The 15,816-nt window shown below is 39.7% G+C and overlaps 3 protein-coding genes across 3 annotated transcripts in view; 1 reads left to right on the top strand and 2 right to left on the bottom strand.

The window, feature by feature from the left end:
• Positions 1-5,865, bottom strand: part of LOC129588985 (piezo-type mechanosensitive ion channel component 2-like) — a 33,769-nt gene extending 27,904 nt beyond the window's left edge. Inside the window, 6 exon segments of the mRNA XM_055483424.1 lie at positions 278-434; positions 1,727-2,164; positions 2,862-2,904; positions 3,103-3,222; positions 4,959-5,054; positions 5,349-5,865. Coding sequence (XP_055339399.1) covers positions 278-434; positions 1,727-2,164; positions 2,862-2,904; positions 3,103-3,222; positions 4,959-5,054; positions 5,349-5,418 — 924 coding nt within the window. The 5' untranslated portion in view covers positions 5,419-5,865.
• Positions 5,866-6,337: 472 nt separating this feature from the next.
• Positions 6,338-9,728, bottom strand: LOC129588877 (cytosolic Fe-S cluster assembly factor NUBP2 homolog). The gene is made up of 7 exons (XM_055483291.1): positions 9,470-9,728; positions 9,272-9,360; positions 8,745-8,854; positions 8,301-8,455; positions 7,658-7,768; positions 7,288-7,357; positions 6,338-6,713 (listed from the first exon to the last, which is right to left on the bottom strand). The coding sequence occupies exons 1-7, from the start codon at positions 9,611-9,613 to the stop codon at positions 6,559-6,561; spliced, it is 834 nt and encodes a 277-aa protein (XP_055339266.1). The 5' UTR covers positions 9,614-9,728; the 3' UTR covers positions 6,338-6,558.
• Positions 9,729-10,368: 640 nt separating this feature from the next.
• Positions 10,369-15,156, top strand: LOC129588910 (putative aldehyde dehydrogenase family 7 member A1 homolog). Its single transcript, XM_055483328.1, has 4 exons — positions 10,369-10,779; positions 11,572-11,926; positions 13,266-13,715; positions 14,426-15,156. Exons 1-4 carry the CDS (start codon positions 10,510-10,512, stop codon positions 14,974-14,976), a joined length of 1,626 nt encoding a protein of 541 aa, XP_055339303.1. The 5' UTR covers positions 10,369-10,509; the 3' UTR covers positions 14,977-15,156.
• The last annotated feature ends 660 nt before the right edge of the window (positions 15,157-15,816 follow it).

Raw genomic sequence — 15,816 nt, 5'->3', positions numbered from 1 at the left:
AATCGGCTTATAACAAATTAACAAGATCATATTATTATTATATTACTGATTAAAAAATTCAAAAAATCAGTTTCAAAAATTAAAAAACAAATTCAAAAAATTTATTGCGGAAAAATTAATGATTAAAAAAATTATTATTAATGATGAAAAAATGTACAATAATAAATAATTATGAAAAAACCCTATAATAACAATAAGAATTATAAAAAAACATAATAACTGTACGGCTGATGGGGCAAGAGGATGGCTGAAAAGAGGGACAGGTGGCGCTGCTTACCGAGTAGCCTTTCCACTGGCGGATGTGCGAGGCCAGGAGGTAGTACAGGACGATGAGGATCGCGGGATTGACGAATTTATACCACTGCGTGGAATGGTAGCGCAGATCGCGCGGCTCCCCGCAGTCCACGCGGATCAACGCCAGCAGCCCCACCAACCTGCCCAAATTCCAGATTATTTTCCTGTTTATTAGCTACCATTATTCACCACCACTATCCAATATTTTTTTTACTATTTCATAAATATTTTCTTGTTTACCGACTACTGCTTATTTTTACGGTCGATTTGTAAAATAGTCTGCATTTGTTCTTTTAAATATTTTGCCGTTTACTGGTTATTATTTATTGAGTTGGTACTTGCACAGTTGCTTTTTTAATTCATTTCCATATATGTTTTTTTAAAAGAACAACTCAGCTCGACAGAAACCGGATAAAAAATCATTTCTATAATTACAGTGCGGCGATATATACAAAGTTAGATCAGCCATGATTAGCATGCCATCTCTGCGTTAGCAACCATTGCACTACGATTATCACCACGCAGACCAGCATATTGTAACGCAACACATTAACAAAACAGAGAAACACGTAACTAATCAAAATAATTTCTGGTAATTTGTGATAAAATTCACGTGTAAAAATTTTTCCCACAATTTTTTTATCACTGCAACAGCTGGCAGAAAATGCTGATGGGCAAACAAAAAAAGATGTCCATAGAAAAAACATTGATCTAATATCCCATTTTTTGATCAACCAATTCTTAAAGAAAATTAGAGAGAAAAGGCGATCCAATCAGGTATAACGAGTCATGGCTAAATATCCCTTACACTACGATTGCTCATCCATGTATAAGGCGCCCAGAATCATAGCGGTTGATCAATAACTACGAATTTTCAAACTTGCAAAATTAAACCACTTTTCCCAACTTTCTTTAAACAACTCGGAACAACTCGATTATGCCGGAATTACACCGAAAATATCTGGAAAAAATATTTCAAAAAAGATAAAAAAGTTAAATAATCGAAAAATTATATTAAAAAAATTTCCAAAAAATTATCACAAAAATGCAGCAAATTCTACGACGCCTTACCGCGACGGGAACGAGGCCTTATCCAGTACATGCTGAATTACATCAAAAATATTCGGCAAAAAAACTAAAACATTTAACTGAAAAGATATCAAAAACCAGCGGAAAAAAACACACCAAAAATATTCCGACAATTCGAAAAAATATTAGAAACATTCTCAAAAATGCTCAAAAAACAGCCGACACCATACCGCGACGCGAAAAAGTCCTTATCCGCTTTATTCTTACTTGCGTCGGAAATATTCGGCAAAAAAGTAAAAAATAATTTAAAAAACCAAAAAAACCGGGAAAAAAACTGAAAAAATATTCAAAAAAAAAATCAGAAACATTCCCAAAAATCCTCAAAAATCGCCCAAACCCTTACCGTGATGGGAAAGAGTCCTTATCCAGCACATCCTGAATATAGTCCATCTGGTAGATGAAGAACACGGCGAGATGCGCGGCGCAGAACAGCAGCAGTCCGTATCTGACATATTTCACGAATAATTTCTCCGCATTGCCCAGACACGCCCAGAACGTCCCCATAAACAGGAAACAGAGGAAGTATAAGGAGGAGATGAGGGAGGGCGAGATAATCCCGGCGGCCAGGACGAAGATGAGGATGACCAGCTCCGTGCAGAGCCGCAACAGTCCGGGGCGGGCTTCGCGGTGCGGCCGCAGATTCTCGTCGGCGTTGGACGGAGCGTCGGCATTGGCGCTCTGCACGCGGTAGGCCAGCACGGCCAGCACCACGGCGATGAGGAAGACCACCACGTCCGGGAGGACCAGCCGCACCACGTGGTTGAACCGCGCGCTGTCCAGTCTGTGCGGAAACAATAAATACCATTATCTGCAGAAATTTCTACGATTTGTTTTTCAATTTTCTGTCGATTTTTTTTACGTTTGTCCTGAGCGGCAGACTCAAAATCTCTTACCACATTGAAATCGCTTCGAAAAACAACCCGATTTTTATTCTGTTTACAAACAGTAGAAACGGCTGACCGAAATTACCTTCGGCAATTTATACCGAACACTGCCCAGTCTGCACGAAGAATTATTTTTTAGCAATTTCCAGCTTATTTTTAGCAGTTTTTCAACCTACGTTTTAATAGATAAAATGTAAAATATTTAAATAATAAACCATACACTCTTAGGTATTTAGAAGAGGCCGAAAATATTGACAATTAACAACGCACAAATCCGAGAATGTACTCATATGTAAACCATGTACAGATATAAGAACAAATAACCCACAACCATTCACGTTAATATTTAAAATCAAAAATGTTTTATTTTTATACTAATTATAAATTAACTAAAAAATAACTATTAATTATGAATTAATTAACTTTCAAAAAATTAATTTTTTTTTGTTTTTCAGTAACTTTTGATTGTGATTTGCAAGCGCTCTGCGAACTTTTAGTCGGCTCGACGACGGCTTCATCTGCTCTTGTAGGGAAATGCCTCACTGTGATAACATTTGACAGCCACCGTACTACGATTCCGCACACTTGACTTACCGGTACAGTCCAACCTGCCGCGTGATATTCTCATTCAAAGAACCTGCAACACACAAATTGGCATCAAATTTCAGTAGCACATTTTCTCATTCTTGTAAATAATTTCCTCCTTTCCATTCTGCTGACATCAGCGCAATACAATCCGCGCTGACATGTCGCCCAGCATGTAAAGTATGTATCCGTTTGAAGTGTAGGGTTGCAGAATGAATTATTTATTTTCTAAAGCAGCGCATGCACGTACAGTTGGGGAATTCGTGGCCGTAGGGCTTGCGCACGGCCAACGCGATCTGGAAGCCAATCTGCGCCAGCATAAACAGCCCGGATACGGCCGTCAGCGCCCAGATCAGGGCTCCCGTGTGTCCTGCAAAAACCGGAGGAATTAACGGTGTTTATGTATAGAACAGCTGCTGCGACTAGGATAAATGCTGAAATAATTTATGAGAAAATTCCCATGGGCTAAATTACTTACCAGACGGACTGAAAATGCCACCCACCGCTGTTTCGCAACGAGCGGCCATATGGTTTGTGCTACCAGTAAACAGCTACCAATTTAGACCGTAATTTAAAGCATTATTTTGCTGAAATCCCGGTAAAATTAACATTATAAAAAATAAATTATGTAGCCTAAAAACAGGGGTAAAACACAGAAAATACTGAACAGAACAAACAAAACAAAACCGAGAGCCTGCTAATCTTGTAAAATACGGTGTGCAACCCCGTAAAATTGAAAAATAGTATCGGGAATAAAATACAGTTAAATTGGGAACTCAAACTTCAATAAAATGGGAAGAAACGTCTCAGAGTGATATGCACTGGAAAAGCAACACTGAAAAAACATATTAAAAATAGCTTTTTTCTTCAATACTGCTTTCAGTAATTATCGAAGATGAGAAGTTACAGCAACGTACACTATTCTAAGAAAAATGCAAACCAAGAAAAAAATTTATTACTATTTAAAACAGGTTTGTTTGTTTTTATTTTATTAAGCTCAAACAAATTTAGAATAAATTATCAAATAAATATACAAAAATTCCCACATTTTCTACTCACACATTTTATTGTCGGCATTATTAAATCTAATCTGAAATAATTATAAACGAAATTCCCACACTTTCACTCGCATATTTAATTCTCCGCATTGTTATTTCTGCAACATGTGAAAACATAAAATAATGGATTTCACAAAAAATCTTAATGCTGAACGCAATGGTATAATTTTTTTTAAATTGCGTAGAATTTTCCCCACAAAACGTTTCTGCCTGATTAATTCCGCAGTGAAGCGTGCGCGAATAATGATCATCTCAATACAATAAAACTCGGAAACAAGCCTCGTAAAAGTCAGCGTTTTGTGTCGAAACCCAACCGTGCCTGACTTGTTAACATTCACGACAACACGGCAACATGTCCAACAGGAATTTACAAGATTCAGTAACAAGACAGAGTAAATAACCGTGCTGGTCATGTTGACACAGTGGAGCATTTTGTCAACAGCAGCGCAATGTACGCCGTGTCGTCCTGCGCCGCATAATCAGCACAAAATGCCCGGTAACCTCGTTTCCCCGAAAAACACTGGCGAAATGCACAACACGGGACGGGTGTGTGTTCAACATTTGGAACAGTCATTTTTCACTGATAAATGCTATTGTGCAAATGGAAGACGCTGTGCATTCCGCAGTTTTCCGGCGACAGTTATCGAATTTTGGTAATCAAAATAAACAAGGGAATATCTAATCAGTTCGGCACTCGTCAACGCTGCGACACACAACCCGTCAAGCGGAAAGAAGGGGAAACAATACGCAAAAAACGCCGACAATTTATTTATTACATACAATTTATTTTTAATTTTATTTTTATGCTACCAATTTCTCTGTTAGTTTTTCAAAAATATAATTTTTACATTTTAATTCTACGTTAGTTTTTTTCAATTTTTCAAAAGCATATTGTGCAAAAGAAATACTCCAGCAAATATTAAAATTCACATTTACCTACATGATTTTTTAATATTATTTTCAAATTCATTTCCCGGTATAATTCACAATATTCAGATTTAAACTGAAAAATAAAGGGCAGGTCAAGATTTTGATAAAAAAAACATACGTCTGATCGTGTATGCATTGGGCGAACGTGCCAGCGGCGTCAGGAGGAAAAATAGTCCATAAATCAGACTGAAGAGATTGAAGCGGAAGATGGACGCTGCAAACAGGAAAGCGGTTAATTTAACGGCACCATCGCAAATTCAGAAATTATCATTTTCATGAAATTAATTTTATGTAGTAAAAAAATTAATATAAAAAGTATAATAACAGGAAAATAAAAATTACTGTATCCATAAAAAACTGAAAATACAGAAAGGAAAATAAGAAATAAATAAACGGAAATTACCCTATTAAAATACGAAATTCAACAATAAATCCAACGATTACTAATCAATTATTTAAATACAGTTTGGTGTGTACCGAGAAATTTATTATTATCTGATTTTCATACCTGCCAGCAGCGTGAAGGGCAGGATCAAGCGGAAGGTAAGCCAGTTAAACAGCAAGAGTTTTTCCGTCATTTTCGGATTTTCTCAATTTTCGTTGCTGCAGCACAATTAATAGCCGTCTAGCGCGTCGCGCAGCCGCCGCGGCTCGCGGCCTCCAACCGTCGCTCCAGCATTCCAGCGCCGTCGTTATCGCTCAACCACTGTCACGGGAAGATAAATCTCCATCTATTTCCAGCTAAGCCCATCCGTAACCAATCCACCCACACCGACAACAACGCGACCAACGCTAAAAACCCTGCGATCAACGCGTCGGACTTCCTCGATTCAAAAACCGATGAAAAATCATCAAGGACTCAGATTCACTCAAACACAAGACTGCCCGAACGTTAAGGCATAGATTTATGGAATAATTTCGTGGATAAGAATAACAGGATCGTAAAACACTGATTGAAATTCCAACCCGGAAAAATCCAAAGCACATTAATTAATCGGGTGATCAGATAGAAGCCATGCAGTCAAATCGATATGTATTGCAACGGGATGTCAATCTCCGCACGCAGCGCAGCGGTGGGCTGCCGTGCGTGAATCACACCGCCCACATCCCGCGCCCGCTCGTTCTATTGGCTAGTTGATTTAAAGCGTTAATCGGCATTGGATGCTGCTGGTTTGCATGTCTGTCTACACAGTTTATTCGCAAAATACTGTAAATGCGTTCTGAAAGGTTTGGACTCCGCCTTGAAGCCTTGCCATTGGCTGGTTTAGTTGCATTTCTTAATCGGCATTGGCTGCTGCAGCTTTCCTTGTGCACAGCACGTGCTTTGTGTGCTGTTCACTGAAAAATTCACATAATTGTGATTAATGGTTTTTGTGACGCAGCGTAATGATATCTGTTTATTTTTGGCGCTCTCTTTAAAGCTGCGATTATTCTTTCTGTGAATGTTGAAAAGATTATTCGCAATTTGCATTTTTTCACCGGATGTCGGAACGGGAATACTGTTTTTATAGAAGTATTCAGAAATTCATTTTTCCCAGTTCAAAATACAGCGGCAGCTTTTTGCACCGGAAGTAAAGCAAAATAATGGCACATTTTTGTTTTTAAAAAATCGACAGAGTGTGGTTACAGGAAAAAACAATAACCAGGCCGATCACGAATAAGTACGCAGTAAAACCGACCAAATTTAAAAATAAAACAATTATTTTTGGCTAACAAAATTATTGGTCCGCGTTGAGTTTATTTTGCGAATTCGTTTCCAGCGTTTCGACAATCGTGCGGAACACGCCGGCCACTTTGGACTGCGGGAATTTGTTGACGAAATTCATTCCGCTCTCCAGGGTGCTGGTCAGTTCGGGATCAATGGGAACACAACCTGGAAAAAATAAAAAAAGCAGGGAAATTGAATTCTAATCAGAATTAAATCCAATTTCACGGAAAATAATTTTAAAAAATTTTAATTAAAGCAAGTAATTAATCAGCAGAATTTTAACAGGAGAAATTTATCATTTTTCAAAACTTTGGTAAGCGGTTGCTTGACCGACCAGAAGTCTCATGAGGGCGAAAATGAAAAAATTATCTGCGTAATAAAAACGGAAAATTAACTTAATGTGTTATGTGACGTGCAGTCACGTGCGTATACAGTTGCGTTCGCTGGTAAACAAGTGTTTATGCAATTGTTGTGAACTATCTTCACGTAGTTAATCGTGTCTAAGGACGTCTGTTTTCTATGCTGATTTCTTAGCGTTCGGCTGAAGTTGTGTTTGAGCGACTCAGTATCTGTCATGAGCGTGTACAGTAAAGATCGTTAATGGGATTCAGCAGTATTCTCCGTTGTGTATAATGTAGGAGAAACGTTCATTTATCAAATGAATAAGTGCGGAAAATTAATTTGTTTAATAAAATAAATAAAAAAAATTCTGCAAAAATGCGCGATGAAAAAGCCATACCGAGAAATGGAATGTGATACTGTTCGGACAGTATTCGTCCGCCACCGCTGGAGAAAACATTGGTGCATTCCTAAGAAAATGCAGTCTCAGCAGACCAGGCAAAACACGCGGAAATAACAAGAAACGACCCAACGTTTATACCAGAAAAAAACACAGAAATATTAAAAATACAACATAATTCTTGCGACTGTTTAAAACGTTCACAAAAATGATATTTTAATAAAATAAAACGAACAGCTGCAATTAAATTGCATCTACATAAATATAATTCAGAATTTTTACTCCAAGAATACGTAGGGAAAATACGTCTTAATACGTACTTAAATTTCATAAATGCGTTTCTAAAGGTGACTGACGCGGGTTGACTCACCTCGCAATGCGGACAAACATAGCCGCTCATGTTCTCGATAATCCCGACAATGGGCAGACCGGCTTTCCGGCAAAAGGTAACTTCACGCCGCACATCCGCTATCGATACCGCCTGCAATTATTCCAACCGGCGAACAATTCACTCATGTGCCACATACACTTTGTTAAAGAAAGAAATTACTGTACTTTTATTCATACGATTTTTAAATTACATCAGATAAAAAACCAAAAATTCTAATTTATATTAAATTTTTTATCCGGGAAATCCATATCCTCGAGAGGAGCACCAGCAGAAAAACTGTGAATGGCCTCCACAGTGAAATGAATCATTTTCGAAAAAAATTTAAACACCGCTTTTATAATTACTTCTAGTAATTTCGGTATAAGCAATCACTCGTGCGCAAATCGAGCGAAACTGACCATGAGTGCACACTGCATACTAAAGACGAACGCAATCCAAACTTTTGCCTCTCCACTACGATCAATTCGCTGCAGATATGGGCACGGAAACTGGCCATGTACGGACAGCTTTATCTCCGCAATTTAATTTTATTGCCCTTATATCGAAAGTCTTCAAAATAAAACTAGATAAATTCTAAAATTAATCAGATCCTATTGAACTGGTCAATTAGTTCGCAACGCACCTGCGGCGTCGTGACGAGGACGGCGCCGTCGGGATGATAACCGCGCAGGGCTTCGGCCACGGTGATGTGCTCGTCGGACGTCCCGGGCGGCGTGTCAATCAGCAGATAATCAATGTCGCCCCAGAAGACATCATCCAGCAACTGCTTGATCATGGCTACACCCCATACAACACGCGACATCATCTCAAACCAAACTGAAAACCGACTACTGGAAGCAGAAAAGAGAGTGAATGCCGACAACGTGCAGCGGAACGCATTTTCCAACACTCCTCTCATCGTAGAAAAAAAAACATACCATAGCCGAAAAATTCATTCATAATTAAATGTGTTTTGTCACCAATATAAAGACGGTAAGCAGCGCTAAGTTATTAGAATCGATGACGGCTAACTATGCCCTTGTACTACGATGACTCCTTAATGCTAGCTAGGGCTGCCGTACACTACCGTTCTTCTTCGGTCCGCGCCATACGACGGCATCATCCGGATTGGTCAGCAGGAAGGCGATGGACATCAGGCCGATGCTTTTTGACGCGTCGGTGTAGATTGGCACCCAACTAAAAATTAATACGCAGAAATTTATCGTGATTGCTGCAGAGTACAGACATCCAACGTCACTTCCAGGTGCGTCCCGGTTTTAAATCAAAAAAAACATTCTGCCGTTCTCGAAATGATCCAGAATAAATTTTTCTGAGAAATTTAAACCATTTTCTTCCATTAAAAAATAAGGAGATGAATAAAAACGCAAAACGATTTTAATACAGGAATTATTTCGTTCATGGGTTACAAACAGCGATATGCGTTTTCCCAAGGTTCCTTACTGCTTTTAAATTCGCTAAAATTTCTACAGACTTCGAAACGATCCAGACTATTTTTTTTAAAAAAAGATATTGCTTTCCTGTACTTAAAAAATACGGTCGCTAGTCGAAGTGATGCATTCGCGAGCCAATGCGAATTTTAACAGGATGACGTACCCTTGTGAGCTCTGGTAGATGCGCTCATGGCCGATGCCAAACATACGCGGAATACTCGGTCCGCACAGATCAATGTCCAGTACGCCAACCTAATCAAACACGCACAGAAATTTCTTCAAATGCAAATCGCACCGGAGACCAGAAGAAAGTGTCAGGTAATCAGAAAAATCGAGCAAGCTACAAGCACAAGCAACTGACTTTTTTGCCTTGGCTCTGCAGCGTCAGCGCTAACTGCACCGTGACGCTGCTCTTTCCCACTCCACCTTTGCCGGACAGGATCAGCAGGATGTTCTTTACATTCTTCAGATGACTCTCCGGTTTCACATCCCCAGATCCATCCATAACCAAGAAAATCACTTATTTCCAGCAGAGAACAAAAACGGTATTCAAATTCTAAAGCGAAGCTAAAAGTGAAAACAGAAAACTCGAAATTCAAAGCCTCAAAGCCCAAAGCCCGAAAGGAAATCAAAACTCGAAAAATTGATGAAACATGTTTGAGCTGTCGCTCGATCAACCGCCTTATCGTCCGCTACATGTACAAAGTCCAACCGGAAGTGCGTTTAATCGGTAGCGCGAATAAACGCGCTACCTGTTCTCTTTGCAGTATATGATTAAAATAAACAGGGTAGCCGCTGCTTTCGCGCCAAATAAACTCCATTGTAACAGATGATGTTGTTGGGGATGCTTCACCGTTGGCGTTGGCGTTCAAATTACGAGCGAACTTGTGAATAAACGTTCTTAATGCACAAAAATAATAAAATTATTTGGCGAAACGACTGTAGGCATTAGGCAACTAGTAAACCAACAAGGTAAAATCAACAAGGTTTTATTGTTGATAACAATAAAAAAATCGTGAGGGAAAATGTTTAATCGGTCGCCTGGCCAGCCGCCCTACCGTCCACTACGTAAGCAAACGTCCAACCGGAAATGCTTTTGATCGGTAGCGCAAGCAGTCGTGGTCACTGTTCTTGTTTCGTGCCCAGTGTTATCGAACAGGGTAACAGCAGTTTAAGCACACTTTAAGCGTCTTTTTAACAGCTGATTTGCACCGTTCTCACATCAGAACCGACCCTCGACGGCAAATCAACGCACAAAATTCACAGGCACATGCTTTTCATTCATTCGCCTGTGCTCGTCTGTGTGCCTTTGCCCGTACGCGCCACGACCTTGTACGTATTCCACGTTCGCCGTCCCTTTTTGCTGAGTTTGCGGAAAATTCACCGGTGCGCTTCTCCGTTATGGTTTTGTTGAGCTTGTTGCGTCTGCCATCGAAAAAAACATTCCATCTGTGCCGAATGGCGACCACAGCATCCAACAGCGGTCTGCTCATTTCCCGCCCGGAGTACGCCTGGCTGAAAGAGCTCGGTCTGGCCGAGGAGAACGCGGGAGTTTTCACGGGGAAGTGGCAGGGCAGTGGACCGGTCACGCAGTCGATTAATCCGTATAATAACAAAGCGATTGCCAATGTCAGGAATGGGACGGTGGAGGATTACAACGCCGCTGTGAAGGTACAGATAAATTCGCAACAAAATCTGAAAATTGTCAGACGATATTATTTTGAATTTCCTTTGGGTTTTCTATCCTCCCAGCTTTCAATCCAGTAATTAAAACGGATTTAAAATTCTTTAAAGTATAATATAAAAAATGAGCGATTTTATTTATACTGAATTAAAATGTTAAATTCTGCGATTTTTATTAGTTTTATCATTAGATTTTTTTTCAAATTTTTCATCGTTAGCGAAATTAATTGCATTTTTTTCTAAATAATGTGTTGAAGGTGTTCTCCGAATTTACTGGAAAAACGTTGTAAACTGTAACAGTATTTATCCTGGTATTGTTTTATTGCGAATAACATTTTATTGGTTTTGTACGAGCAAATTTTTATTGTTTAATGCCGAATTTAATTGTGATTTTTTCTAATTGATAAATGATATTCACAGATTTGTGTTTAGTTTTTACGTAGTAGACTAAAGTAAGTACATTAAAAAAATTGCGGTATAAACAATTAGAAATTATAATGCTGTGTTACTGCTATATTTCTCCAGTTTTATTTCCGAGGTCATACTGCTTTTAGAAATTACTGAATTAATTTTGGTTGATTAGAACATTAATTTCCGTTTTAATCTGTACAAGTAAAATGAGAATTTCATTCATTGTAATCGATACAGTTCGTTATTTTTCTAATTTATTCTGTGACTACTGATTGTTTACTTGACAAAAAATTTTATGAGGTAAAAAAAGATTGTTAAAATTTTTAGTGATAATTTTATGAAGATTATAATTTTTTCGGCATTAATTAGGCGAGCGTGGAAGCGTTCGAGACGTGGAAGTTCCTGCCCGGTCCGAAACGCGGCGAGATCGTCCGGCAGATCGGCGATGAAATGCGGACGAAGCGGGATCTATTAGGCCGACTGATTTCGCTGGAGATGGGCAAGATTATCGCGGAGGGCGTCGGCGAAGTGCAGGAGTACATCGACATTTGCGACTACGCCACCGGGTTGTCGCGCATGTTCGAGGGCAAGATCCTGCCGTCGGAACGCGCCGGTCACGTGCTGCTGGAGACCTGGAACCCCCTCGGCTGCATCGGCATCATCTCGGCCTTCAACTTCCCCATGGCCGTCTACGGCTGGAACAACGCCATCGCCATGATCTGCGGTACAGTTTAAATTTTTTTAAAGACAATCTATCATTTTCTACCCCCTTTTACTTATTGTGCTGTATTTTTCTTAGAATTAAGTAGCCTAATAAACTGACAGTTACTACGCCTTTAGCGGTGTTTCGTAGTACGGTGGCTTACCACTGCCTTCTGGGTACTCGATCGGTGTTGTACTGTACATGCTAAGGGCATTAACGACATTCGTGGACATGGAATAATTTTCTAAATTCCGTTTTAAACTTTTCCTGGATGCCTGATTTTTTTTACTCTAGCTGAAATAAATGACCCCTGCTTTGCTAATTTTTTTCGCGTATTTATCTGTACTCCTACAGGGTATCCTCGTACAGTGTTGTTTTTCTTATATTTCGTGACTTTCAAGTTTTAACGGTTAGCGTAGGACTTACCAGAATTATGTTTGATTCTATTGTTATTTCTGGTGTGTTTAAAAATGTTTAATTGTCGACGGAATTCAGCAGTTTGTGCGACGGGGCACGTGTACGATTAATTACAGCAAGCGCTGCCGTTGGCGCAGGGTATGAAGTTGGCTTTTTAGGTTTTTTTAATCTTTGGTATTACTCTGGCCGCGTGTGTGCATAATTATTCCGAGGGTTAATTATAGTAATTATGAGAATTATTATAACAGTTATACAGGAGTGGAAGATTAATTTTTTTATCTTTAATCTTGCCGGTGTTTCTCAGTTTTCTTTGTGTGAGGATAGGCTAATTGTAGTGCAATGGCCTTTGCGAAATGGAGAGTGCGGGCTACGAGACCATGTCGAACAATGAACAGAAATCTTTTACTGAGTTATATTCCAATCTCATCTTTTATATTTGTTTTTGAATTGAATAATTACAGTAAATAAACTTTCATAAAAAATCAGTTGTGTATGTTAGTTTGTTATGCAGTGGGAACTTAACTTCAGAATTTATTTAAAAATAATTAGGAGGTATATGTCAAAAATAATACTGTAATAGGAAATTTCAAATTAATCGTAACTCGTAAGTAAACTAAGGTGAATTAATTGTTAAGTAATGAATAAGCACATGTGTTATGGTTCATGAACAATATTTACAATTTCATGTTTTTGATAATTTGGGTTTTCCTTGTAAAAAATACCCGGTGAAAAACAATCGTCTTGAAAATATTCCTATTATTTTTAAGATATTCCTCTTAATTATTTTTAAATAAATTCAGTAAGTTTTTTTTAAATTTCAAATGACCTGTAAATAAACTAAGGATAAATTAATTTATAATAAATAATCGCATGTGTTATGAATATTATTTAAAATTTCATTTTGTTTATTATTGTACAAAATACCCGGATTTTTTATTTGCAGGCGACACAATGGTATGGAAACCGGCGCCGAGCACCTCGTTATGCGCCATCGCCGTGCAGCACGTCCTCAACACCGTCCTGCAACGCAACCACCTCCCGCCGGGACTGTGCAGTCTGGTGTGTGGCGGCGCGGACGTCGGGGAGGCCCTGGCGACGGACACCCGCCTCCCGCTGGTATCCTTCACCGGCAGCACGCAGATCGGGCTGAAAGTGGCCAACAGCGTGCAGGCCCGCTTCGGCCGGCCGCTGCTGGAGCTGGGCGGGAATAACGCCGTGGTGGTGGCCGAGGACGCCGATCTGAACATGGTCATCCCCTCCGTCGTCTTCGGCTCCGTGGGCACCGCCGGGCAGCGCTGCACGACGATCCGGAGACTGATTGTGCAGGAAAAAGTGTATGAGGAGGTGGTGAAACGGCTGCAAGCGGCCTACGCGCAGATCCCCAGCCGCATGGGTAAGTTGTATTAAAAAAATATGAAAAAATGCATTTTTAATTCGTCTTTTTAATTTTAATCATTTTTTACTTGCAGTTGATTTTTAAATGTGTTTTTTTTATTTGTTTCTGTGTATCATGGCATATTAAGTGATCTTGTGCACTGCTGCATGTGCTGATCTAACGTAGTGCGATGGCATTTAGATAGATCAATAGGTGAACCTTATAGATGAACCTTGTCACGAAAAATTTAGAAACACCCAGATTCCATGTAATTTTTTTATCAGTGTTCTTTTTGTATTTGATTGAAGCTTTTTATGGACAAAAGATGAATCACAATGCGATCCAGGAAGCCTAATTTGTTTAATTTGCTTGCATACGAGTAGTCGAGTACATCGGAGCCATGAAATCGCGCTGTCGTTTGGATTATTTTTTATTGGCTTTCTAACAATTCAGTTACCAATAAATTACTAGTACTTACTTATTGTTAATGATGTTAATTGTTAAAATTCCAGTTAAGACTTTAAAGCGAAATTCTGAAAAAGGTAAAGTAAAATGAATCCCTCAGTTAATAAAATACTAGATCGTCTTCTGCTAAGCTTTACCAATTACGCAATGAAGTTAACAACAGAAATAAAAATTAAATTGAATACTGAATTAAAAATGCAGTAAATGCTGGAATATTTTTATTCATCGCTGATTATTATTGATTAATTTAATTATTAATCCAGGTGATCCGCTGGACCCGAAAACCCTGTACGGCCCGATGCACACAGCGGCCGGCATGGCCGCTTACCAGCAGACCATCGCCGACGCCCAGTCCGCCGGCGGCCGCGTCCTCGTGGGCGGGAAACCCATCCAGCACCCTTCGGGCGGCAACTTCGTCGAACCCACCATCATCACCGACCTCCCGCACAACTCCCCGGTCATCCTGAAAGAGACCTTTGCCCCGATTTTATACGTCCTGAAATACCGGACGTTGGAGGAGGCCATCGCCTGGAACAACGAGGTGGACCAGGGACTCTCCTCCAGCATTTTCACGCAGAACATCGGGACGATGCACGCGTGGCTGGGCGCCGGCGGATCGGACTGCGGGATCGTTAATGTGAATACGTCGACGTCGGGTGCGGAAATCGGCGGCGCTTTCGGGGGGAATAAGCACACCGGCGGCGGACGGGAGAGCGGAAGTGATTCGTGGAAGCAGTATATGCGCCGCGGGACGTGTACGATTAATTACAGCAAGGAACTGCCGCTCGCGCAGGGGTTGAAGTTTGATTTTTAAAGGGTTTCAACTTTCTTCTTGCCGGCTGTTTGCTCAGTTTTATTGTGTTGTTTGTGTGTTAATCGTAGTGTAGTGGCAAAACCGGGAATTTAAAACTGGCTTTATTCGGCTGCTGACTCCGAAAACGATGCAGTGACGTGGAAAATTAATAAAAAAATCCAGGTTATTTTTTAACAATCAGTTCTGTAAAACCACATTGACAAAATTTTTTTTTCAAATTAGTTATCGACAACAATTAATCAGTATATGTGACGTGGGACGTGTACGATTATTTACAGCAAGGAGCTGCCGCTCGCGCAGGGGCTGAAGTTTGGTTTTTTAGAGTTTTATCCGTGCCGGCTGTTTCCTCATTATGGTGTGTTACTAGTAGGTAACAGTTGTAGCATACTGGCTAAAACTTGTAGCATACTGGCTAAAACATGAAAAATCAGATGGTTTTATTCGCCTGCTGACTTCGAAAGGATGCTCGGACGTGGAAAATTAATAAAAAATAATCCCCAGTTAAGTTTCGACAGTTAATTCTGTTAAAGCACTTTGACAAATATTTTTTATAGGAATTAATTATCGACGAAAATCAAGCAGTACATGAGCCGCGCGAGGTGTACGATTAATTATAGTAAAGACTTGCCGTGTGCGCAGGGGCTCAAGTCTGACTTTTAGAGTTCTATTCGTGCCGGCGGTTGTTTCGGTTTTGTGTGTTTTTACGTGTGTTCATTATAGTGTAGTGGCTAGAAACGATATCAAAAACAGGTGGTTTTATTCGGCTGCTGACTTCAGATACATCGCAGTAAAGTGGAATTTACTGAAATAATCGAATTAATTTTTGAACATTTAATTTTA

This window comes from Paramacrobiotus metropolitanus, unplaced genomic scaffold (assembly GCF_019649055.1).
Source record: "Paramacrobiotus metropolitanus isolate TYO unplaced genomic scaffold, Prichtersi_v1.0 Parri_scaffold0000032, whole genome shotgun sequence".
In the NCBI taxonomy this organism is placed as follows: domain Eukaryota; kingdom Metazoa; phylum Tardigrada; class Eutardigrada; order Parachela; family Macrobiotidae; genus Paramacrobiotus; species Paramacrobiotus metropolitanus.
The sequence above is the reverse complement of the archived record's forward strand: the minus strand, read 5'-3'. Positions and strand labels throughout refer to the sequence as shown.